At 31.6% G+C, this 27,845-nt stretch overlaps 1 protein-coding gene across 1 annotated transcript; it reads left to right on the forward strand.

Annotated features, from left to right (window-relative positions):
• Nucleotides 1-2,519: 2,519 nt before the first annotated feature.
• LOC120126140 (uncharacterized membrane protein At1g16860-like) lies at nucleotides 2,520-15,025 on the forward strand. The gene is made up of 5 exons (XM_039144416.1): nucleotides 2,520-2,666; nucleotides 11,374-12,279; nucleotides 12,632-12,784; nucleotides 13,241-13,452; nucleotides 14,585-15,025. The coding sequence occupies exons 1-5, from the start codon at nucleotides 2,520-2,522 to the stop codon at nucleotides 14,775-14,777; spliced, it is 1,611 nt and encodes a 536-aa protein (XP_039000347.1). The 3' UTR covers nucleotides 14,778-15,025.
• The last annotated feature ends 12,820 nt before the right edge of the window (nucleotides 15,026-27,845 follow it).

The following is a 27,845-nucleotide window of genomic DNA, read 5'->3' on the forward strand; positions in this document are numbered from 1 at the left end:
TTTTACCAAACTTTAACACTTTTCTATTTTTTAACACAATTTCCAGATCAAGAATATGATTTCAACAAAACCCCACTCTCAATAGTAAACTATCCATTTATGGAATAAAAATTATTTTTTGGGAAAATTACTATTTAGGTCTCTAAACTTTTCCTAATTTTCTACTTTGGCCACCAAACTTTTAAATTTTACATTTTTGGTCACTAACCAAAATTTTGGGGTATTACACTACTAAATCTCCTCCTCCTCTTGCTTCGGCATTTGGGTTGCCAATTGGATCAACGAGTTGGTCTCCCATTGTTGTTCGTTGCTCGCATCTTTTTCTATAATAAAAAACTTACTCTATTTCTGGTTCAAATGGATATTTTGGTGATGTTGGTCTCGTTCTGGTCATACACAGATGAAAAACAACAAATTGTAATCCCCTTGAATCTAAAAATAAAGAAAGATGATAATAATAATAATAATTAAGGTGCGAGAAATAAAAATCAAAGTCGTTATTGTCAATTTCCCACAACTGTGCCAAAAACTTGTTGCGTGATTTGAGTGCTTCGCAATTGATGACAGTATACACGTCGCAAGTTATAGTATATAATAGATATCACCTCCACAGGATTGGTGTAACTCTATGTTCTACTTCCTTGCACTGTAAAAAGGAATAAATTGATAATAATAAAAGTTGAATTAACGAGTAAAATAAAGATGCAAGTAATAAAAGAAGATTATGATTGAATAAGAGAGATGACCATGTTATCGTGAGTTGTGGTGTGTTGACTGTATGAATAGTTTGAGTAATTTATTGTCGAGGTAACTCGATTACCATGACAATGATTCGGTTGTTATAGCAACGGGGTTTCTTCCTTCAAATCTCGGAGAAGCGTTATTCAATGTCTTCTTGTTATCTCTAACCCGAAGAACTGGTCAATTGTGAGTGCTTTGGTGACATATCCCTGCGTTAACCATGGGTGAACAACAACCGATATTGCACTCCTTTTAACCGTTGAAATTTGAATCTTATCCCTAAGATGGATTAACCTTCACCAGTGTTCGTTAGAATGAAGATCATGCGCATTTGTTTCTTGAATCCAACTTTTCTGATATTAGATAAATGGATAATTCTCAAGATCATCTCCCAATTCACTCGAAATCAAATTAAGAACCAAGAATGAACAAACTTTGAATTAAAATCACAATCACAGAACTTAAACAAATCCAAAAGTTTTAACAACCATAAAAACCCAATAACCCAATCCAATTTAGTTTAGTTCATGGTTGGGTGCAAAAGAAACATAAGATAAAAATTCTCAAACATGAATTGAAAAGAAACAATGAAGGAATGCGCTAAGCCCTTATCTTTTCTCTCTAGACGATCACCTCTTGTAGATTGCGATTTGATTGATATTTATAGGAGATGATTAGGTGAAATTGGTTTTTAATCAGGAAGAGTTTTAGTTGGAATAAAAGATGTAATAAATCTCTTTTATATTGATCCTTAAACTCCTTGCAAATCAGACTACTTTATCTCCTTAAATTATGTGTGGATTTCCAGATTTTTAGGATTATTTCCTTGTTTGTCGTTCTGATTAGAAACTAGCATCCAATGCCACGAAATTCCTTATTGCCAAAGCAATCCCTAACATGCACAAATTAACACACACCAAAAGTGTTTGTTCCAAAAACAAGAACCAAAATGTAATATCAGCTTAACAATGAAGAGTGAAGGAAACTATGAAATCGTGCATGAATGGCTAATAATGCAACTAAAATGGGCCTAAGTCTAACAATAATTATAAGTAAAAGGTAGAAAATATAACACTTTTATGCACTTAAAACTATCGTAACCAAATTTTGTCCGGAAGCCAAATTGGATTGAGGACATCCAAAGAGCAATTTGAAGATTACTCGGATGTCAATTCAAGGGGCATTATTGGCATTAGAGTAAGTGATTCGTGTCAAGGTTTAATTAATTCAAGTGGCGAAGGGTTTTGGTGAAATGCCAACATTGGAAATCGGGAATGGTGGCCATACGTGATCGTTTTTAAAATTTGGAGTTCAATTGAAATAAAAAAACTCATTAGAACCCAAAAGAACCAAACATAAACCAATCCCAAAATTAAGTGTCCATTTACATTAAACTCCAAGTCCATAAAATATTACTACCAAACAACCAGGACCCAATTACACCCCAACCCAAATTGGAAATAGCCCATTCAGACATTACCCAAATCCTTGAACCCATTTACATAACTCTTAACACAAAGCCCAACAAGCCCAATGTTTGTGAGTTAGGGAAACCCTAATAATCAATCCCTCCGATGCTCAAGATTCCAGAGGACCTCCACCGTCCGATTAAGGTTCCATGCACAAAGATCATTATCTGACGGTCACCAGAGCTCCACGTTAGCAGTCCCCTCTTCTCACGTGAACCGACCTTCTATCCCTAACAGCAGTCACAATCGCTCGTGCTCCATTGTCGCTCCTGCCCATTTTGTACCAAAGGACCACATCAGGTCCCTCTCATGCCAACCGAGCGTGAGCAGCCACCACATCATCACCAGCAGTGGTCCCTCTCCCATTCTGGTCTCCTCTCCAGCAAGCATTCAGCATTCCCTCGTACACCAACAACGAAATCAAGATCACATGCAAAACAAGCAAGGAAAAATGAGGTTTTTTATTTTATTTTTATTTTGATTTCCTTGTAATCGGGTCTATAAAACCCACAACAAAAATTGTAAAAGGAAACTCCCACGAGTCGAAAAAAAGAAAAAGAAAAGCCAATGTAAGGAGATTTCTCCCTTGAAGTTTTTTCTTTTCGTTTCAGCAACCATATTTGTCTATTTTCTTTTATTTTGAAATAAAAAATCAAAAAGAAGGGTTCGAATTTTTCATTTTGTCGATGAGGAGAGGTTAGTTTAGCTTCTAGGCTTTTGGTTTTAGGGTTAAAAAAGGCAAAGCAAAGAGAAAGGGGTAGAGTTCACCTTAAGGAGAGAACCATCGTCGTTGAAGTCCGAGAAGTGTCGGGGGTTGAACATTCGTCTACGAGTTCTTGCATGTTGGTTTTAGAGTCTTGTTTGAGGGTTAGAACCGAAATAAGGAGTCACCGCAGTCCTGGGTCACCGAAAAGGGTGTAGCCGAGGGGTCGGGAAGATTTTTTTAGGCCTTTTTTGGTTCAATTTTGTAACTTCAACACCAAATCGGGGTTTGTGGTTGTGATCGAGTGTTTTTGGTCAGTTTGGGGAGTCGATTGGGGTCTCCGGGCGTCGTGGACGACGATCGGAAACAAGGGATAGTCACCGACGTACGGTGGCCATGTTCTTTGGGAGCTTCAGCCGGCGAGGGAGATGAGAGGAGGTTTGAGAGAAAAAGAGTTCTTTTTTGTGTGTTTAGGGTTAGAAATGGGATTAAAAAAATCAACTTTTATAGTTGTGGTTTAGGGTGAAATCGCTTAATGGTCCCTCTAGGTTTAACGTCATTTTACGTTTTAGTCAGCTGTGATGTTCTTTTCGAATTTAGTTTAATTATGATGTCCTGATTTCATAATTTCACAGATTTCATTTGTTGATGTATTTTAGGTTTAAAATTTTGAAATAATTATACTTTAGTCCCTTTAGTTTAGGCACGTTTTTACACTTACATCATTGCTATAATTTTTTGGGCTTAATTTTGACTTGTATTAATTTAGTCACTATGCTGATTTGTATGTCTTATTAAAATTTGGTCCCTAAACTATTCTATAAGCTTTTAATTTGATCCTTAGATTAATTAGTCCTAGTATTAATTTTGTTAGGTGAATTCATTTGGTAATTTGTGAATAATTAATTAGCATTTTTAGATTAATTTTGTATATTTTTAGCATTTTTTTACTTGTTTAAAAGCATGTTTGTTTTTAGATTTTATGGTTAATCTTTTAGTTTAGGTTCTTTAGTTTAGTTTGTAATTAGGCCCTTAGATTTTAGATTTAAACCTTAGATTTAGGCTTCTCACACTTAGTCTTTTAATTTAGGGAATAATTCAATTTGATTCTCGCATTTAGATGCATATGGTTCATTTTGATTATTTGATTCAATAGTTGGTAAAACTAATTAGAGTTAATGTTAGAACCTTAAATTTAGATCATTTACAATTTAGTCCTGGAACTTTTAATTAGGTATTCATTTGACATAATTAATTAGGCTACTAATTAGAGTTTCCACTTTAGGTTTAGTTTTACCTTAATTCTTTAATTTTGGGAATAATTTGATTTGACTGTCACATTAAGATGCCCGATGGTTCAAATTGATTATTTGATTCAATAATTGGTTAAAATAAATTAGAATTACTATTAGAGCCTCCATATCTAGGTTTAGACCTCTAAGTTCTTTAATTTTCATAATTTGATACTTTAGGTTAGAGGAATCCTTAATTAACCCACCTAGAGTAATTCGGTCTTTAAAAAGTTGTTCAATTGCATTTGGTTTATAGGACAAGGCAATGTTTTACCAAGGAGTTAATAGCGTATCCTCTGCATTATGCTCAGGGGGTGACTGCTGGTAATTCCTAAAGTAGGTGGACATTCTTTTCAAAACCTCATGTCATGATTTCTTAAACTCCGAGGCAATGTTCATTTATAAGGGTCAATAATTGAGCTTTCGCATACATGCTTGAAGGTGAATGTTATTGGTCTCAATAAACGAGTATCATTCTCAAATTTGCATCCATAATGATTTTTAAATTAAATAAAACCTTGAAGTCAAAATTTTCGATTTTAAATATAGGATAATCGACTAGGTACCAATTTCTGAGCATTTGTGGGGTTGTTAGTCATTTCCCACACATAATTGACTTTTGAACATGATTTATGGTTTTCACAGACAAAACTAGTATTTTTGATAAAATAAAATGTTTTATTAAAATTACCCGATATTTGGTCTTCCAATCGTACTTTAAAATGATTGGTGGCGACTCCAAACATTTTATTTGAAAATCATTTCAAAAACCCCATTGTTGCAACTAATCGATCTTTCCCCTGAAGGGTGGATTGCAACCTATCATAAAATATATAAATTTTTCATAAATTAAAGTTAATAAATAAAAATTAACAATTATTTCTTTCATTAACAAAAACTAAAAATATATGAAAAAAATATTATAAATTATAGTTAATAAATAAAAACTAAGAATTATTTCTTTCATTAATAAAAAATATATTATAAATTGTAATTAATAAATAAAAAGTAACTATTATTTCTTCCATTAACAAAAGTTAAAAATATATATAAAAAAATATTGTAAACTACGGTTAATAAATAAAAATTAAGAATCATTTCTTCCATTAACAAAATTTAAAAACATATAAAAATGTTGTAAATTATATTTAATAAATAATAATTAAAAATAAATTCTTCCTGTAATAAAATTTAAAAAATACAAAAAATATTGTAAATTATATTCAAATATGTGATTGGAGTTAGGATTGTTTGGTAATGCTTTATAAAAGCACTTTTAGTTAAAAAGTTCATTTTGACCGTAAAACCAATGTCAAATGTGTAAAATGAAAAAAATTCGATAGAAACAATAGTTTCAAATCAACTGCAAAAACTAAGATTTCTAACTTTTTCATTTTCTACTTTGAGTTTGGAAGCAAATTATGATTTTACCCTTAATAATGCATGGACTCCATTGAATTGTATATTTACATTTTATTTTAATAATTTAATACTAACATTCTTAAAAAATAATTATTATTTAATAATTTGTTTAAATTACTTAAAAATAAATAAAATTAATGATATATATATTAAAATATTAATAGTGAGTTACTATAAAATGTATTTTTATTACAGTTAAGCTGATATATTTTATATACCATAGTATTAATAAGTGTAAATATATAATTTAAATTTTATATTTTTATTTTACAACATAATGTCTATAATGTACCTCTTATATTTTCAAACTCATTTTTAATAGCAATCTTAAACAATTAATTTTAAATTATACTTTTAAAAAACACTTTTAAAAATCACTTTTCAAAACTAATACCACTATGATCCTTAATAGTTGAAGTAAATTCACTTGTGCTTCAAATCCATGTGCCTTTCAATTTGCATTTTTTACTTTTTCCCTGTCGTTAACTGGAATATATATATATAACATGTTGTAATATAGAAACAAATGTCGAGCTTAGTTCAAATCCCCCTTAGTGCATAATTCATTTTCTTACTTAATAAGGTGGTAAATATATTGAATAAATAAAAATTTAAGAAAATATCATCTAATCCAGCAATAACATGTGACACTATCTAATTAGAAATTAAATTTATTTTAATTAAATTAAATTATGACCAAATTGATACGATGTATAAATTTATATGATCAAATATGTAATTATACTAAGTTTTTAACTGTCACATCACTTCATCCATTAAAAATTGTTAGTGGCTTGATTTAAATATTTAAATAATTGAGTGGTCAGATGGATTAAATTGGAAAACCTTATTTGGGTTTTAAGTATAAACGGGTAATGAGGAAATTTGTCTCAATTTAGGTAAAATAAGCAAACTGCAGGATCTGCCATCAAGATTTCTAGGATTTTAGAAACAACAGCCATCTTTTTAGAGCAATTTTGATCTTGAATGCTGAAACTTTGTAATTTGGTATTGAATTTGCTAGGTTTCGCAATTTAACCCTCACACTTCTAGATTATTTTAGAAATATCCCAAACTTCAAAAACCTACAATTTGATCCCAAAGTTCTAAATCTTATTAGTGCATAAAATTTAAATTTTCCAAGTTAAGCCCCAAAATTTAAACTTAATCCAATAACGTTATGGATTATTACGGCCAAAACTGTCTAGTTTGGATTTTGGGTTGTAACATTATCTACTCCACCCCAAACTCAACTCGCCCTAATAAATTATGTACTCGTCCCAAAATTGACTTACATTTTTTATATGGGGTCTAAACATATTTATTTTGGGTAGAGACATTTAATATTAAAAAATTCACATTTTGAAATTTGTTTAAAAACATTTTTATTTTAAAAGTAATTAAAAAATTAGTGATATTATAAATAGAACAAATTAAATTAAAATAATTATTTTAAGATAAAGAATATTTAATTTAAATTAATTAATTATTAATAAAACATATATAATTATAAAAAAATATTATTAATAATTAGTTAGAATAATCCAAAGATTAATTTTCCTAAAAATAATGGTATGTCTTCAGGTAGAAATTGTTAGGTAACGGCTGATTATCTCAATCACAATGATTTTTGCTTGAGTTTGGTGGCTAAACCGGACGGGACAACCTACCAGCAGTTGCGGTTCTCTCAAGTGAACTCTTTTCCCATGCAAAATCGATTTTATTTAAATATATCATAATTTAATTATTATCTTAATGGATTTAAGGTGAATATAAATATTATTTCAAAAAAAAAATACAAATATCAATTATTAATGCTTCTTATCTAATTTTGTTTTCCTTTTACACATAATGAATTCGTGTTGTTATTAACAAAAAAATAACTTTAGCTCTGTAAAAACGAATTTTCTATTTGATTCACTTTAAAAAAAATAATTTTAATAAATTCAAATATAAAAAATGCTACTAAAATTGTATTTACATAGTAGTATTCAAATTTAATACTTATAATAAATGAATTTTATATTTTAAAATAGTTATTCAAAATCAAATATCATAAAACTTATAATGTCCACCAAATAATGATAATAATAATGAAGGTAAATTAAATATTTAGTCAGCTAACTATGTTTATAGTTTCATTTTGATCACCTAACTATTTTTTCAAAAGTGTAAGGGGCTGTTTGTTTGGCTCTGAATGGAACCATTCAGCGTTGAATGCTGAACCGTTAAGTATTCAACGTGTTTTTTTCACCTCTGAATGATTCAGAACTGACTGATTCAGCAAAACAATGCTGAATGATTCAGCATCAAAGTACATTCTGAATGATTCAGAGCCATTATCAAACAACATGTCACATTCAAAGCTAATTCATACAAAGCCTCTGAATCATTCAACATTTGAATCATTCAGCGCTTAATCATTCTGAAGTAAGCAAACAACCCCTAACTAAAGTTACATTTTAATCACCTGCTATTAAAAATTTAACGATGATGTTGACATGTCACCATAAGATAATGTCACATTATCATTGAAAAATAAAAAAATATATATAATGTCAACAATTTTGTTAATTTTTTTAACAATGAGTGATAAAAAATGTAACTTTATATTTGATTTTGAAAAGAAAATTTGTGACCAAAACAAAAATGCAAGAATAATTAGATGACTAAATATGTAGTTTACCCTATAATAATAGTGTTCACAAAATAATAATAAGAGTAAACTACACGTTTAGTACCTAAACTATTACTCTTGTTCCATTTTGGTACCCAAACTTATTTTTAAAAAAACCATACATAACATTTAGTTTAGGTTTCATTTTGATATCAATCGTTAAAAATTAACAGAACTATTGATGTGATATTTTTATGTTTTCAATGATGAAGTTGTATTACTTTATGGTGATACTCAATATCATCGTTAAAATGTTTTAACAGTAGTGGTACCAAAATGAAATCTAAACTAAACGTTAGGTATGATTTAAAAAATAGAATTTAGGTACCAAAACAAAATAAAAGCAATAATTTAGATACTAAACATGTAGTTTACCCTAATAATAATAAGTACAACAAGCAGCCGCAGTAAGAAAAGAGTGAATAAAATTTGCAGTAGTATTATATTACAATATATAAATGTATTGAGAGCGAAAAGGAACAACCAACAATCAATTACAATAAAAAAAAAATCTTTATAGACAGAGTGTATAGTAATAGTATTGCTATTTGGAAGGATTCTTTCCACTTCTCTCTCTGTCTATTTCTCCAAGTATTCTTCCCTCTAAAATGTCTTCAAATCTCCTCATTTCCTCCTCAAGTCTCTACTCTTTCACTTGAGGTATGCCTTTACTTTCACATAACTTCCATTTTCAACGACTCTTCAATTTCTCCATTTTCTCTTTGCTTTTCTCTTCAGATCTTCCCCATTTTCTTGGTTTTTACTCAAAATGGCGATCTGGGTATTGGTTTTTTTAGCATGTAAATTTGCTTCTTTTATATCTTGTTGTTAAGTTTTTTTTAATACTAGAAAATTACAGTCATTTGGTATGTTGGGGGATGTAAAAATGTAATCGAAATCTTAGATATTGGGCTCTGTTGTAGAAAAGAGAAGTTCCCTTAGGTGGTTCGCTATGCATGTGATATATGTCTCTTTCTTAGATATCCTCGATTTTATCCATTCCTGGTGAACAATAGGATGAGGTCCGGTTAGTTTCTTTGATTTGGATTGCAATTTTTTTTTCCTTCAGATTTTAGGTGAATGTAATAGATGTCATTCTTTATTTTATTATGCAATTATTACTTTGAAAATTGTGAAAGGCTACGCCTTTTAGTTAGTAGAAAGTCCCATGTTGGGTTTTGTTCTTTATGAGAAAATGTTTTAAAGAGAGATGAGATGCTAACATTGAATCTCAAGTTTCCCATAATTTTGGAGCTTTTTGTGGTTTTGTGTTAGATCTCATCCCCTTTTGATTTTGTTTGAAATGTTGTTTTGGGTGATTGATTCTGGTGGTTGATCACTGGAACATTACTTCTTATATGCTTTTAGTTAGTAGAAAGTCCCATGTTGGGTTTTGTTCTTTATGAGAAAATGTTTTAAAGAGAGATGAGTTGCTAACATTGAATCTCAAGTTTCCCATAATTTGGGAATTTTTTGTGGTTTTGTGTTAGATCTCATCCCCTTTTGATTTTGTTTGAAATGTTGTTTTGGGTGATTGATTCTGTTAGTTCCTGAGAAACTGTGCAATAAAGCAAGATAAAGAAGGCCTTCCTTCAACATTTTCTCATTGCACTGGGTTGTCATTCTCTTTTCATGCCTTGAGATCTTTTTGTTTCTTTTAACTTTCATTCAAAATCAAGAAATGTTTATATATTCCTTGATTGGATGTGGTTATTAGATAGATGACTAGTTTGTGAACTTGATTTCATTTATCGTTGTGAATACATACTTGCACATCTTCATATATTGACATTTTATGGTGCCATATGCTTCCTGAGTTGCATGTATCGTATTTTATGATGCCACATATTACATTTTTTTGCTTACTTTGTTTTAGTTAGTAGGTTATTATGCCTTTTTACTCAATTTAATTAAGCCGTGATATTTATCTCCTTTCTTTCGAGTGTTCAGCAACAAATTAGTGGTTATGTTTTGAAGCCGTTTCCTTCCCGGTTACTACTATTTTTGAGTCATATTTTCTGGGATCCATTGAGTTAAGCAGTTCTTTATCCAATCTGTGTATCTGTTCTGAAATGTGAATTCAGCCTATCTAGTGCAAGATTTGGAGTTGGTCACTGTCTTGGATGCTTTATTCTGGGGCACTGTTTCTATTGTGGTTTACTTGCTTGGTTTGACCAAAAAAATTATCTTTGTTACGAGGATACAATAATGCAATAGTCTTGAGTAATTTAAATCTAACAAACTATTGAGGGATGCTGTAGAGCATTTGGTTTTTATAGCGTCAAATGATTAATTTTTATTTCTGTTTGTTGGTCATTTAGCAAACAATGCTATATCTAAAAAAAATTTAATAATGCAGGTGTCATTGGTTAATTGCTTTGAACTGTTATTTTCATGAAGTTTTTCTTTTTAATAACAAGGTTTCTTTGGCGATAATAATTTAATGATTGTTCCTTGTCAAACTCTTGTCAAAGATTATAAATTTTCAAGTCTTATCCTTTATTTACCCCAAAAATTCCTATCCTTAAGATTGTAATATGTCAAATCTTCTTCAAGATCCTCCTAATCTAATATCAGCTTTTCTGCCATTGAATGCTTCAATAGAACTTTTGATCAATGATCTTCTATATAACCTTCTTATTATTGTGATCCACCCTTATACATGTATCTGATGAATATCCTATCTGAGTACCCAAAAATCTGCTTGCTCTAGCACAAATGTAAAGCTCAGATCAAATCTAATTCTGAAACCCTGTTGTTGCTTCTATCTACATGGAAGGAAATTTGCTTGAATAATTATATTTTGTATCATGGGCAAGATTAACTTATGTTCGCCTTTCTACTGCTACATGTATTTGTGCCGTTTGCCTCTTTTGTGTGTCAATTAGCTATTCAACTTTTGATACCTAGTCTGTGACAAGTCCATTTACATATATATCTATATAATATTTCTGTAATCATTTGAATAACTCAGTCACTTTCTGTGTTCTCAGGGAGGCTTTGAGTTTCTTGTGTGTGCTGTTGCTAGCAGTCTTTCTTTTGTGATATAGCGGTGCATTCTCTATATAGGAAGTTAGATGGGTCAAATTCCCATCTCATAAGCTCAGCAATGGGCTTTATGTATCAGGCAGACCAGAGCAGCCTAAAGAAAGGGCTCCGACCATGAGCTCAGTGGCCATGCCTTACACCGGTGGAGATATTAAGAAATCCGGAGAACTGGGGAAAATGTTTGATATCTCTATGGATGGTTCTAAGTCCCGGAAATCTGGACCTATAAATTCCGCTCCTTCAAGGAACGGATCTTTTGGTGGTGCTGCTTCACATTCTGGACCGATCATGTCTAATGCAGCACCTCGGGCAGGCTATACCACATCAGGTCCTGGTGCCACTGGAGGCATGTCCAGTTCAGCCTCATTAAAAAGGTCAAACAACTCTGGTCAACTGAATAGACATGGGGATCCTGTAAAGAGATCATCTGGTCCACAGTCTGGTGGTGTAACTCCGAGTGGACGTCAAAATTCTGGTCCGATTCCTCCTGTTCTCTCTACAACGGGCCTTATTACGTCTGGACCCATCTCATCAGGCCCACTGAATTCCTCTGGTGCTCCAAGAAAGGTATCTGGTCCTTTGGAATCTATGGGATCAATGAAAGTAAAGGGTTCTGCTGTTCATAATCAGGCTGTCAATGTTCTTAGCCAAGATGATGACATTTCTTTCAAGAGGAACTTCCCAAAACCAATATTATGGGCACTAATACTGCTTTTCATTATGGGTTTCATTGCTGGTGGTTTTATTCTTGCAGCAGTCCACAATGCCATTCTCCTTGTTGTTGTTGTGGTTCTTTTTGGTGTCGTCGCTGCATTATTTGCTTGGAACTCCTATTGCAGGAGAAAAGCCATTACAGATTTTATTTCTCGTTATCCAAACGCAGAGCTTAGAAATGCTAAGAATGGGCAATTTGTGAAAATTTCTGGGGTATGTAAGTTAAGTTCTTTATTTGATATGATATTTTTCATGATAACTATCATTTTTTAAACTGAGAAAGATTGAAAGAACTGAAAAAAAAAATCACATGATTGAAAGGCTCTATCTATAATTATTTCGGTCCTAAGCCTGTTGGATAAAAACCGGTACAAATGTAGGCATAAATGAGCATTTATTTTATGCACATAAGATTCCTGTGTCTGTTGCACATCATCGACTATGGGAAATTGAATAATTGGTTGTTTATGTTGTGTAGATCCACTTTTTATTGAAATAATTTGATTTCAACTTGCTTCTTAGTGTGTAGATGGAATTGATTAAGTGTTTGGTTTTAATTTTGAAGGTCGTCACATGTGGGAATGTACCTCTCGAGTCGTCCTTCCAAAAAGTTCCAAGATGTGTTTATACATCTAGTAGTTTGTATGAGTATCGAGGATGGGATTCCAAAGCTGCGAATCATACTCATCGCCTTACGTGGGGGCTCCGATTGTTAGAAGTGAGTAAATGAACTGTTAATTTTTATTCTATTATTTCCTGATTTTTTTAATGAAAAATTGTTATTTTCCCGTTGTATTTACAAGTCACAAAACATGTCACAACTGTTCTGTAGGCTTCTTTCTTGTTTGGAATTATCAAATTTATTAATACGGTGATCTGTTCACCAAGTAGTTCAGAAGCTTGGTCAACTAACTTTGTGATACTGTCCGACTAAAAAAACAATAATAATAAATTTTAAAAAAAGAAAGAAAGAGAGAGAAACGGACTCTTGTTTGTTATTCTCTGAGAAGTATTCTCTTTTCTGTGGCCTAAAATTCAAGTTTATCTTATTGTAATCGTAAGAGGGTATTCTTTACACTCTCCGTCACCATGGGATCTAAGTCGAACAACAAAATCTTTGTTTGTTTGTTTGGGATGTCTTTGAACATAACATTTGTGTATGTCATTTTCACAGAGGCGTGCAGTTGATTTCTATATCTCAGATTTCCAGTCTGGGTTGAGAGCGTTAGTAAAAGCAGGCTATACAACTAGGGTGACTCCTTATGTGGATGACTCGATTGTTATAGATGTCAACCCAGCTAATGAAGCGTTGTCGCCTGAGTTTGTCAGGTGGTTGGGAGAAAGGAACCTTTCAAGTGATGACCGAGTAATGCGAATGAAAGAAGGGTAAATGTTCTATCCTATTCATAGTTTACCATAATATTAACTGCCTATGCTGCAGAAACCTTTGGTACTCAAACTCAAATTTAAGTGTCTGGTACGGGTATGGGTATGGTCAGATATTTCTACGTCCTTTCCATCTATTTCGAGGATATTTGGAGGATATCTTTGTGTATCCTTGTTTCGGATATGAGTGCCAGACATGGGTTAATTCAAGGAAAACATAAGGAAATTGGAACAATTGATGGCTGATAGGGCTTATTCTTGAGTTTGTGAATTTTGAGAAGTCATCTTCTAAAACTCGGTTGTTTTTCAAGATGAGTAGTCTTTTTGCGACATTCTCTAGTTGTAAGGATCGAGTGACTCGGTGCTGGGATAGGGGAGTGAATACTGATGGAATTGGCCTCGGTAGAGGTGCAAAAATCTAATCAATCCTGTAAAAGTGTTTCGAATGATCCGAGAATGAACCTGTTTCTTTCCGAATTGAATGAGAAAGTCAAAACCAAATCTAAAACAATTCAAACCAATCCAACCTGAACTCTAAAACAGCCTGAACCTGAAGCCCTTGAACCAGAAGTAATCCGAACCTGCAATGCCTGACCAAGTTTGAGACCAATGCCATCTAAATCCCAAACCTATTCAAATAAAAACCAAAAATGAATTGAACTGTAATCAACCCAGGTTTGACCAAATTTGAAACAAACCATATATGATGGTCCAAAGTCGAGATGATCCAAAATTGAACTAGTATGAGTTGAAGACCGATCAGCTCAAACCTGCCCGATTGCTACCTCTAGGCCTAGCATGAGATGAACATTAAGCTTTATATTGGTGTGGATTGTAAATTATTGAGCCTGGTTATCATTGGGTTGTCTTATGCAGTAGCATCATATTCATTTATGGCTGAGCTGATCTAATTATTGAATTTAACTATGAAAGAAACGATACACAAACTTATGGCTGTCTCAGAGGGAAGTGTGAAAGGTTTTTTCCTTTGGGGTCGGTTTTCTACGACGGAACTACAAAATAAAAAGCATTTAAGCTTTGTATTTCTATCCCGAATCATCAAATAAGTTGGTTTCAAAAACTAGAATGGTGTTTTAAACTATTCTGAAACTGGAATTTTATATTTTTACAGGTATATCAAGGAAGGAAGCGCGGTGAGTGTGATGGGAGTTGTTCAGAGAAACGACAATGTGCTTATGATTGTTCCTCCACCTGATCCAATTACAACCGGATTCCAATGGGCCAAATGTATCTTCCCGTTGACCCTCGAGGGTATTGTATTGAGATGCGAAGATACATCGAATAATGATGCCATACCAGTCTAGAATCATGTGCATTGTAAACTTTTTTCTCAACCACAACTCTTTTAAACTTCATCGACGTCACTTTTTTATTCATATTTGTCAAAGGTGGTTTTGATATAACTCGGAGCAATGAGCCCGAGTCGAGAGGCAGCAGGGTGGTTCTTGATCCTTTTGAACTTGTTGTATAGCTTTTCCAGGTTGCTTTACTGTTATGCAGTTTGAGGATCTGATGTTTTAGAAGATTTATCAGATATTGTTATATAGAGAAAGATAAACGTTACGTTACATTACTTTCATTACAAGATATGTCTGATGTTTACTCAACTGTTTGGGTTGGTGTTTGTTGGCAATGACTTGATGAGAAAAAATGGCTAAAATTGGCATGAAAAGGCGAAATAAAATACATTAATAAAATGAGTCTGGATTTTATATAAGATTAGATTGTTAGCGTTAGGGAATACGACTCGATTGAAAAAAAATCAATTTTTTTATTTGAGTCGATGCTAAAAATCTCTTGACTCGATTTTTAATTTTATAAATTTGATTTGATTAAAAAAAATTATATTCGAGTCAATTTATAAAATAGAACTCGAATAACTTGAAATTTTTAATAATTAATAGATTGGTTTTCAAGTTCGAGTTGAGTTATATGTATATCAAGAGTTAAATTTAAGTGACACATGACACTATCTAATTTGACTGTTAAGTTTATTTTAATTTATTAAAATTACGATCAAAATGATAAAATATGTAAGTAACATGAAACAATTGTGTAATTAAATCAAGTTTTTTAACTATCATGTCACTTTTCTGTTAAACGTTAATGATCAATGACATGATTGCAATACATAAATAGTTAAGTGATTTGATTGATATAATTTTAATATTGGTGCTCAAAGTGAAAAGGGGCCATAGTTAAGTGGTCATATAAATAGTTTACCCATATTTTTCTTGAAAGGTTATATTTTATTTTATTTTTCTAATTATGTAATACTCTCACCTAGGATGGGCACGGGTCGGGTTTGGATCGGATTTCGATCAACCTGATCCGACCCAAAAATTTTACATCATCCACTTGACCCGAACTCAACTTTTTCAGATAAAATCCGAAATAAATTACATTTTTCTGAAAATATCTGGAAAACGTTTTACGGTGTTTGGAAGATGTTGTTTAAACTTTTTTTCTACTAGTTGATGAGTTTTTTTTGAAAATTATTTATTACAAATATTAAATACAATAAATAATATTATTTATCATAAAAATTTATATTATTATTTTTAAAATATTAAAATAATTTATTTTATTAAATGTTATTTTATAATTTTATTAACAAAAATTAATATTGGTATTTTTATTGAAATAAAAATATTTTAAATTAATTAATTATTTATTAAAGTAATAGTGTTTATTATATTTTAAAATATTAATTAGTATATTTAATATCTTTATTAAAATATATAGTATTAGATTAATATAAAAATAAATAATATTCATAATAATAATAATTATTTCTATGAAAATAATAATAATATAAATTATTAATAATTATTATATATTATTAAAATAAAATATATCTTATATTATTATATATAATTGATTATTTATTATAATATTAAAAATATATATTATTAGAATATTAATAAATATATTTTAAATATTTTAATAATTAATATTTTGATTAAAATGATGTTAAAATATTTTATTAATATTGAATTCATAAAATAAAATTATTTTGAGTCTAAATTTCATAATATATATATATATATATATTATGAATATATATATATTATGAAATTTAGCTGTCTGCATTGTGCATTTTATATCAACATTTTTTCGTGCATTGTGCATTTCATAATATATATATATATATTATTATTTTGCATGTTAGTGTATATGTTTTCCCTCAATTATACATGTTGTTTATTATTATTATTTCTAGGGTAGATGTAAGAAGATATAGTTTTTATATTTTTTATAATTTTTAACTTTTTAGGGGTATTTTAATCAGTCAGAGGTAATTAATTCGAATTGAATTTTTAAATTTAAATTTAAATTTCTCATTTCTCGTAATTAAGACAATCGATAAATTAATTAGTATTGAAAGGGCAGTTCAAGGGTGCTAATCATTCCTTGACTGTAACCGACTCCCGAACCCGACACATTTTGGTATAAAGCGCAGATCAGGTAAGATGGTGTTCGATCTACTTAAATATCGTTTTGAAAATGATCGGTGGCGACTCTAACACTTTTTATCTCAAGTCGAAGCCCAATTCTGAGTACAACCGAAAGACGATTTCAACACACTTCGGTGCAACACATGTACCTTGTATTCTCAGTTGACATACATTGGACAAAATAAAAGATAATTGGAAAAATACTGATAGATAGGTATGATGCTGTCAACACACCTTTTCGTCCGGGTACAACACTCTCAACAACCCTGATTTAGTAAGATTCATAAAACAAACATAACATTAGAGTTTTATTAGGATTCAAACTCCTAAAAATAGGATAAATTTTACTAGGATTCAATCTCCTAAAAATAGGATAGAGTTCTATTAAAACTCCTAAAAATAGGATCTACAAGCATTATAAATAACTATTGTAACTCACTATTGTAAGACACTATTTACATACAAAATACAGAGGAAAGCACGAAAAAAATACAAAGGCAAAGCTATTGTAAACGATTCAAAAAAGAAATAAAAGGTAGCATATTTTTTACATTGATTTGTTCATTTCTCGCATGTGTACGTTATTTTTCTTGAGATTTGGTTCGAATAGCCTAAAACGTGAGTTGCACCGATGACCAAAAAGGGGCGGGGTTTCGAAGTTTCGAACCTAGATCTACCCCTGAGGTGTGTTCCTATTTTTAAATATTTAATTCTCCCCCTAAATCATTTTTTGCTTCGAAATTTGCCTATCGATTTGTTTTTGCTTTAGATTCGGTCCCTTACATTTACGTTTTAATTATTATTATTTTATTTATTTAACTTTATTTATACACACATTTCCCTTATTACTCATTTTATTTAATTGTTTTGTTATTTTTTTCTTTTTTCTTTTACATTTTATGCATTTCTTTTTACTTTAGTATATATATATATTACATATATATATATATATTATTATATATTATATATTGTTTTATTAATTTATATATATTTTACTATTTTTATGTTTTATTTATATATATATATTATTTTTACTTTTTATTATTATTTTATTTATTTATTTATTTATATTTATATATTTTTTTCTTTTTTTTTTTTTTATATTTTTACTCACATTTTATCTTTGCTTTCTTTATCTTATCTTATCTTTTATTTAATTTGTTTTTTCTTCATTTTAATTTAATTAATTTAATTAATTTTTACCTTTTTTCAAACATGGTTTTTTGACCTTCTTAAGGGTACACCTTTAAAACTATCTAAGGTAAGTAATTGTGATCGTATTTTTACCTTTTAATTTTAAATTACATTTTCTTAATTTAAGACAACTGGAAATTACGTAGTACCCAAAGTGCAGTTCAAGGGTGCTAACCCTTCCTTGACTGTAACCGACTCCCGAATCCGACACATCTTTGGAAAGACGCATGTCAGGTAAAAAATAGGGTATCTGATCAACCCATTTGTTTTAAATAAATGATCGGTGGCAACTCCAATTAATTTAATCCATGTCGAAGCCCAATTCCGGGGCCTAACTGAAAGACGACTCCGACAGCTTGGCGACTCCGCTGGGGAAAGGTAAGTGAGTCAGGCTAAGGTAATTTCCAGTTATCTTTTTTAACGAAAATGGTAAGTTTAAATTTTAAGGTAACATTTAGATCCTTATTGCTTACTTTTGATTATGTTTTCGAGTAAATAGTTGTACTAACCATTTTCTAATGATTTTAGCCTTCCAAACTTGTTTTTCACTTAAGGCTCTAAACCCGAGCTTCGAACCCTATTTAAGTGGGGTGAAAGCGACACCTTCGTGTGAATTTAATCACCACACAGACCTAGCAAGTAGCCTTCGGGATTCATATACCTTATGTCTTCGTGTGAATTTATTCACTGCATAGACATAAGGGAATATGTCCTCTCGAGTTTAACTTAGTCCACACAAGCTTGTAATAGGCTTAGGACTAAGGGTCTGGCAAGCCCAAGGGGGCACCAGCAAGGAAAACTCGGGTACCGGTTTTTAGAACAAAAACCAGGAGACCATGAAGAATTAGAGCCCACCCAAAACCTCATTTCAAACCCTAGGCTGGTTCGAGATTATTTCCTGCTTTATTTTCCGTTCCAAAGCATGTGAACTAGACAAATATACAATTAGAATTTGTTTGAAATTAGCATGCGGGATAGAGATCATGTCCGGGTAGGAATAATAATCATGTGGGGTAGATATCATGTGGGGTAAGACTTTTATTTTCATGATTGTTTTGAGTATTTTTTTCCTCACTAACTCTTTTCATTTTTATTCTCTTTTATTTTATTTTCATCATTTGCATCATTCATAAGAGGTGTTGATCCACCAAAAATGTGTTCGTTAAGCGTAAATAGTCTGCATTAATGGACAAAGGGGTTGTAATACAAGAGATTAAAATACAGAGGACAATCTACAAGGCGACTATGTGTCACATTCAATCCCGAAGACATGGCGCCCACAAGTGAAGAGTATATCACTCTGTTGCGTTATAAAGGACTCAGAATGAATCAGGTCTATATTAAGCACAATGAAAGTCTATCTTGGAAGAACTGACTGGCAGAGGTTGCAGGGGCAAGATGAAGGTTACTGATCTTGGGAGTCTCTTCAAAGATAACAATGGCAAAACGATAGCTGAAATTGGAGACCATTGATGACAAATTCAAGAAGCAGACAAATGAACTTTTTATCAGTTAAGGGCTCCAATGGCGTATTCGTTGGGAACATGCTCAACAAAAGATAAATGCCCAAGATACAGTCATTCGAGACTTCTTGGGCCAGTACATAAAGCAACTCAACATTTGCACGCTTCATCCAGAGAAGCCGGAGCGGTTCGACAGGTTATTCAATCGGTGACAGACGAAGGCAGAAGACTAGTCAATATGTCAGAAGCTGTCAGGATATTTTTGTCTCTTAAAAGATAAAACACTTTTGTCCCCAATAAGGATTATTCATAATAACATAAACATTTTTTGGATCAAGGCCTCGGATATTTAATGCATTATGCATTTAAACATATTTTACATTTTGTTATTTTCATTTCTTTATATTTACATTATTTTTCTCTTTTTTATTCACATGTCTCATAAAAAATGAGAACATTTCGATCGCATTCCCATGACTTACAAGGAACTTTACCAATAATATTTTGACACTCACGTAGTGTCGTCATACCCGGTGAACCCCCATACCCCAAGTAGTATGATGAGAGTGCTCATTTGTGAATATCACGGCGGTGTCCCAAGGCATACTATTGAGAACTATTACGCATTCAAGAGAGTCGTACAGAAGATGCATAACCAGAACTGGATCGACTTCAACAACTTGGGGGCATCCAAGTGAGGAAGATCATTTCATCATTTGAGGCATTCTGTTTGAGTTTGTTGTTTTTCATTTTTTCTCAAGTTTTTGTAAGAACATTTGAATAAATTTATGTTACTTTAATGATGACGAGCAATGAATCATATTTGCAAACTTGCAATTCTTTGAATATCAACTGAATTAAGAAACTCTATAAATGATTCAAAGATACAGATCTTTGACAAAGTAACATGATTTAAAACAAGGACTTTGACCTTACCTAGAATATACCTTCAAACACCGTACCCTGCTCTTACAATTAACCAATATAACCTTTTCCTTTCATAAGGTGCAGACAACATGGGGCATCCTTTTGCATATGACATTATTATACTTTTTATTTAAGACGTTAAATGATGATCATGATCTTCACATATGGAATAATCGAGTAGGTAAATCTAGTTTAGGTCAGTTGCTTGGAAATTGAACTCTAAAGATGAGATTTCTTGACTTTAAAAAACACCTAGACTATAACATGTTCTTCTTGACAAACTTAAGAAATTGGATCCGTATACACAGATTATAATATTATATATACAATAAAGCTTGAGTTGTCCCTCTAGAGCAATTGGCTAAACGCCCCGGCTCTATGGATAATATTCAGCTAGCATGATAAATGTAATTATACTATACAATAAAGCTTGAGTTGTCCCTCTAAGGCAATTGGTTAAACGCATCGACTTTATGGATAAGACTCAGCTAACCTGATAAAGGTGTTTTACATATTAAGCTGTCCCTCTAGAGAAATTGGTTAAACGTCCCGGCTTTATGGATTCAGCTAGCCAGACAATGGAAAAATTTAAATAAGGTGTTTCGGTAAAAATGGACTAAGGGAGTTAAGGAACACCTGTTATAGTTAATTACACACGAGCACTCAAGAATTTCATTTTTAGACCAATATTTCTGCACTACCTTTGTTAGAGCTTACAAAACTTGAACAAATGGAAGATTTCAGAGAACCGAAATAAAAGGTCTAGTAATTGATAATACTAGTTGTGTCATTTTGTCTGCGTCTAATTAAAATGCCAAGCCAAAGAAAAGCATGTTGCAATAACTGAAAAAATGACCTTTTTATGGCTGAAACCTTAGGTCAACTCATCCATTTGAACATTTGTTAAAGAGCCATAGCTCTGAAAGTATAAAAAGAGCTATTGATTCCTTTGATATACTTTGAACTCATGTTTACAATTTGATTCAATTGCAAACAATATTTTACAGAATTTTTATCCTTTTCCCTCCTAAAACAAGAAAAAGGAGAAAAACATTTTCAAACTGGACAGTCTCAAATATGAAATGTCTGTAAATCCAAAGCTCGAGAAGCAAATGGGGCACGATCAATTCCATGAACCAGATTGGCAGGCAAAACACGGGATTCCAATCCAAGAGATAAAACATAACTCATTCCTGTTGCATGCATCTTAGGCATACTTAAGAGCATCACATTTATTATTTTTCGCATACATGATTTTTTACAGCTTTTAGAGTTAAGTTTCGACTTCAAGATGAAGAATACTCGATTCAAAAGAACCTTTAAAGATTGATGGTGGTTTCTTAACTCAGCAGCAAGAAGCTACACCTCAATCAATTCGACAGATTGAAAGATCGATAATCAACTTCAGATGAGTTCGAGAACCAGTTCAGCTCAACTCAACAACGAGCAACATATTTCAAGTTAATATATTCAAGCCAGATTTCAATTCCACAACGGAAGATATCAGCTCTCAGAATTTATCATTGAGTTTTCCCGTAAAAGGGGAGTCATTCAAAGATCATCTCATTTAGGTTAGATTCGCTCAAAGGAACCGCCTGAAGAATCATGACCGACTTCGACCCGTGAAGGGAAACCATTTTTTAAATACAACATTTGCAGCATAACTTAAGTCGAGAAGGGTTATCTGCCAACCAAAGACCTTTGAGTTCGACTACGCTCAGCTCCAAGACACATCATTTGCAGCATAGCTTAAGTCGAGAAGGGCTATCTGCCAAAGACCCTCGAGTTCGATTACACTCAGCTTCGAGGGCACATCATTTACATCATAACTCAAGGCTAGAAGGGTTATCTATCACCAAAAGACTTTCGAGTTCGACTACGCTCAGCTCCAAGACACCTCATTTGCAGCATAGCTTAACTCGAGAAGGGCTATCTGCCAAAGACCCTCAAGTTTGATTACACTCAGCTTCGAGGGCATATCATTTGCAACATAACTTAAGTCGAGAAGGGTTATCTGCCAACCAAATACCTCCGAGTTTGACTACGCTCAGCTCCAAGGCACATCATTTTCAGCATAGCTTAAGTCGAGAAGAGCTATCTGCCAAAGACCCTCGAGTTCGATTACACTCAGCTTTGGGCACATCATTTACAACATAAATCAAGGCTAGAAGGGTTATCTGTGACCAAAAGACCTTCGAGTTCGACTACGCTCAGCTCCAAGGCACATCATTTGCAGCATAGCTTAAGTCGAGAAGGGCTATCTGCCAAAGACCCTCGAGTTCGATTACATTCAGCTTCGAGGGCACATAATTTACAGCATAACTCAAGGCTATAAGGGTTATGCAACGCTTTGCACGAATGGGGAAGGAAAATTCTTGAATGCTTCATCTTCTGGACTATTGATTGTTGTTAATGAGATGATATTGTAAAACATATATTGGAGATATAAAGGGGAACCACAGGCTGTTGACTTGCTGTAGTGCTACTGGTGTGTGTTGAGGCCAATGTTCTGCCAGGATTGTTAACCCAGGCAAATTAGGGTATTAAAAAAATAAAGAAAATAAAAATTTAAGGTTGAAAATAAATATGGTAAAAACAACCTCAAGCCTCGCTTTGACTCAATTTCCTTCAGATCATAGAATTAGATTTTCCCTTTGAGATTCACGTCGGTTACTTTGTCTACAAGGGCAATCCTCGTGACTTTTCTTTGTATACAGAATACCTAAGGCAATCTTTGATTTCGTCTTCGATTGATCACATCAATTGTCGTAGATCAATAATCGTTTAAGTTCGTGAAGACCGAATCAGATTGTTGTTTCAATAACTACTAATTCCGATCTCAATTCCCTCTTGGAAAGGCTATCTCGCCAAGTGTGTTTCTAGGAAGTCAAATGTGGTTTCAATAAGCTGATCCTTCCTCCCATACATTTAATCGCAATAACATCTTGACCAAAGTTTTCTTTGATTTTGAAAACTATTTTGATTTTTTAAAAAAAATGCAGAGATTGAGAGAGAGATTACGAAGTTATTAAAGTATTTTTCAATTCTCACGTTGGAATTGAGTCATCGCTTCAACTCTCAGCTTATGAGAAAATTAGCTAAGCTTAGCATGTTTAAAAATAAAACTTAAAATAAAGTACAAACGAAAACTTGAAAAGAAAAGAAAAGAAATAACTTTATAAAACTAGAAAGAAGAAGAAAAGTAAATTCTGAGTTGTCTTTAGACTTACCCCAAGAGGGTATTTATAGCCTCTAAAAACCTAGAGATAAACATATAAATAAAAATAAAAATAATCCTAAAGATAATTCTAAATGTTTTCTAAATTCAAACTTTAAATTTTAAAAATAAATCTCCTAAGATATTTCTACCTATCCACCTTCCAGAAGGCACTGACTAGATCTTCTAGAAAACTGTTGCTGACTGGGCCTTCTAGAAACTACCACGTCAGACCATGTTATGCCCAGAGTTGTGCCCATGTCTTCAGCCATGACCAAATAATAAAAAAATACAGAATGCACCCGTTTTATTGCTAATTCCGAAAAGTAAAATCCTGCATGAAAATAAGCATAACACAACCAAATCAGCATCAATAAATTCATAAACTCGAAGAATTAACGAGCAAATATTATCAATTCAGAACACTCATCAATCCACTACAGGTAAAATATTTAAATCCATACCCACCCAAGCGAGTATATTGTCAAATCCACCCCCACCCACTACCTAACAGGATATCTACCACCCATCTCATACCCGCCTACACCAACCCATACTCGATTGGAGCAACCTCACAGGTTACATAAGCAACAAATTATAAAACAAACACATCCATAAGTATAATAAAATAACCGTGATTAATTGATTTTATATCGTAGCATTTAGTTAAATTACAAGTCATGTCCTATAAAATCTTAAGATTCATAGATATCTCTGAAATTATACCTAAATTCATAATAGTGCAAAAATTTATAGGTGGGTTATTAGTGGCGGGCGGATGTGGGTTGGGCGGATGCGAGGCGGGTAATGTCTTAAACCAATCACCTACCCATTACCCACGGCGGATATGCCCTTTTAAATCCACACCTGCCTACTACCCACTAATCTTATATCCATCCCCACCTCAATTGGAGCGGATGCGGTGCGAAATCCACAAAATTATACTCGTTTGCCATCCCTATTCTTATATGATTTTCATGACATCACAAATTAGTTGCCGTGTAGGGGTGAGCATTCGATCGAGTCGAGTTGAGTCAGAAAATTTTGAGTTATTCGAATTGACGAGTCTTATTTTACAACTCGAACTTAATTTGAAATTTTTTCGAATCGAGTTTATAAAATTCGAGTCGAGTTGATTTTTCAAGTTTCCGTGTAGATTTAATTGTAAATATTTATAATATTATTTAATTATAATTTAATTGACTTTCTATAACCATATATAATATAAATATATTCATATTTTTTTCATATGTGATATACATATATCATACAAAGTCCAAGGACTCGACTCAAACTTGAAAATAAATCCACTAATTACTAAAAATTTTGAGTTATTCGAGTTGCATTTTACAACTCGATTTGAACTTGAAATTTTTTTTAGTCGAGTTTACGAAATTATAACTCGAAGTCAATTCAAGTTAAATCTAATAAAAAAAAATCGGATTTAGAGTCGAGTCGAATTTTACTTACTCCTAGCCGTATTTACGGATTCGTACTTCTATGTTTTTGCATTCGAATTTTACTCATAAAGCTGCTTCGTATTGTTACCTAAACTTTGTGGAGATGATTTGGGCTCTCTCTATCTCTCTGTATGGAGAACCCCGATCAAAGACTGCCAAGGCTCCTATACGACAGAGGAAATATGAAAATCAAAAGCTCCAATGTCCACTCCCAATCCCTGTTTTCCATAAAAATGTTTGTAGTTATGTTATAAAAAAATTTACAGTATAAAAATAAAGTTAACTACAAAATAATACAACATAAAATTAATCGAATTTAATTATTAGAAATGGTTCAATTTAAAAATAAATAAATTTAATATTAGATATAAAAGATAATTTAAAGAGAAAGAAAGAAATCAAATAAAATTAATTAATTAAAATTGATAAAATATTATTGACCTTTTTTTAAATGATTAAACCATCCTTGATTTTGTTTTACAAGAAAATAAAAAAAAATAATTTTTTATTTAATTAAAGGTAGTTGTGAAAAACTTTAAAATTGTATAGTATAATATGCAAAAATCATAAACATAAAATAATTAAAATAAAATCAAATGAAAATAAAATAAAAAAAAAAATCTATCGAACTAAATTATATAAATTATTCATTAAAAAAAAAAAACCAACCAATAATAGATATAAAGTAATTTGAAAAGTTTTTTTATAGAAGTAACTATTTTTATTCAAAATAGGAAATATATCAAATTATAATAAAGATTTACAATCACAATCATAAATTAAGCGCATAATTAGGAAAATTTCTTATAATCATTGAAAACAAAACTAGCAACTAAAGATCACCTAAGGATTATACAAGGAAAGATTAAATCTAACCATGAAACTCGAACAAAGATGGATATAAACAGGTCTGATCGCATCGACAAACGAACCACAAAAAGAGATCAAGCTATTAAAAAACCACCGACAAACTATAAATCAGACTCGAGCGACATAAAAAACTATCCACGAACGCAAATTAGGTATCCAAATTAATCTGATGGTCCCAAGCAGAGAAGATAAAAAAAGATAGCAAATAGCACTATCTTGATCAATCGTGATGATGTCAAATCAACAATTAGAAGAAAAATAAATGAAAAAAGACTAAAGACCTGAAAAATATGGCAAAAAAATAAGAAAGATGAAAAATGTAACACAGACAAACTTATTAAAAATCAAAAAAAATAAAAGAAAATAAATATATATAAAAAAGAAAAAGACAATAAAGAATACACACGGTCAACAACCAACAATAAAATTGTTACCATCGTCGATTAATAAAGACGAAAAAGAAAAAAGATAGCGGTAGACCGATGGAGAAACTAAGTTTTTCGTAATTTGAAAAGATAGATAATATAAATTATATTTATTAAAATTAATAGAGTGTTATTGAAATTTAAAATAACAATTAACGTTGAATTTGTCTTAATAAGAAAATCAAAATAAATAAAAGATAAAAATAATTTTTTAATTTACTAATATATCATTAATAGATGGTTACAATATAAGTGGTAAGACACATATAGACAAAAATAATAAAATTAATTTCATAAATAAGATTATTAAAGGTGATATATTATTTATAACATATACAAAGTAAAAATAAAAATATATATACTGACTGAATTAAATATTATGTGACCATCTCCAATTTTTTCAAATCATTACAAACTTGACAAAGATAATTACAAAGTCTGAACATAATTCTTTGTATTATATGCTAGGGTAAACTACACATATTTTTTTTTATGTCTAATTTGGTCACTAATTTAAAAAAGAGTGATGTCGGTCCATTGTATTATATGTCATTTAGTTTAAATCTCTTGTTCATTAAATTTATTAACTCGTTAATGAAAGTCTAAGTTGATAATTAAAAAATAAAGGTAAAAAGTATCAGAGACTTATAATTTTTTTAAAAAATAATGTGGTCTTTGACCAATGTTTTATGTCGTTGACTATTACAATGCTGACGTGACAGTTCCGGTGCTAATGTGACAATCAACAGTGCTGATGTGGTAGTACATTGTGGCTATGATTGGCTGATAACATTATTGATGGGTTAAATTGGGTTTTTTGGTTTTGTTCGAGGTTCAATTTGATTTTTTTGGGTAAACTACATAGTTGTCACTTTTGTTTCAATTTTATAAACGTATAGTCACTCGATCCAAAAACATAATATATGATCACTTTCATTTTAATCAAGATGTGGTCATTAGGACATTAGCTGTCGTGAGTTGGTAAACTCTTAAATAAATTTTTAATTTTTATTGAACCCTTAAACTTAAATAAATTACTAATTATGGATCTTTTTGTAAACTCAAAATAGTTTAGGGATAAAATATCAATTTACCCCTTTTTTTTAAATAGACCGAGTTGCCTGCAAAGCCTTAGTTGAGAAGGAACATTTGGGGGTTGATGCTTCTCATTGCCAGTGGGTCTTCTCAGTTCACCGTCATCAATCACAAGGTTTTTCTTTTTTACTCCTCCATCTTTTCACAATTCTTACCTTTCTTCTCTCTCTAATTCAATACGCATATCTCAATTTCTTTTTCCCCACCCTCCAAATACGGGGATTGCTTCTGATTACACTTGAAAATTTCAGTATTTTAGATTA

Source organism: Hibiscus syriacus, unplaced genomic scaffold, assembly GCF_006381635.1.
Source record: "Hibiscus syriacus cultivar Baekdansim isolate YM2019G1 unplaced genomic scaffold, ASM638163v2 tig00110450_pilon, whole genome shotgun sequence".
NCBI classification, from domain to species: domain Eukaryota; kingdom Viridiplantae; phylum Streptophyta; class Magnoliopsida; order Malvales; family Malvaceae; genus Hibiscus; species Hibiscus syriacus.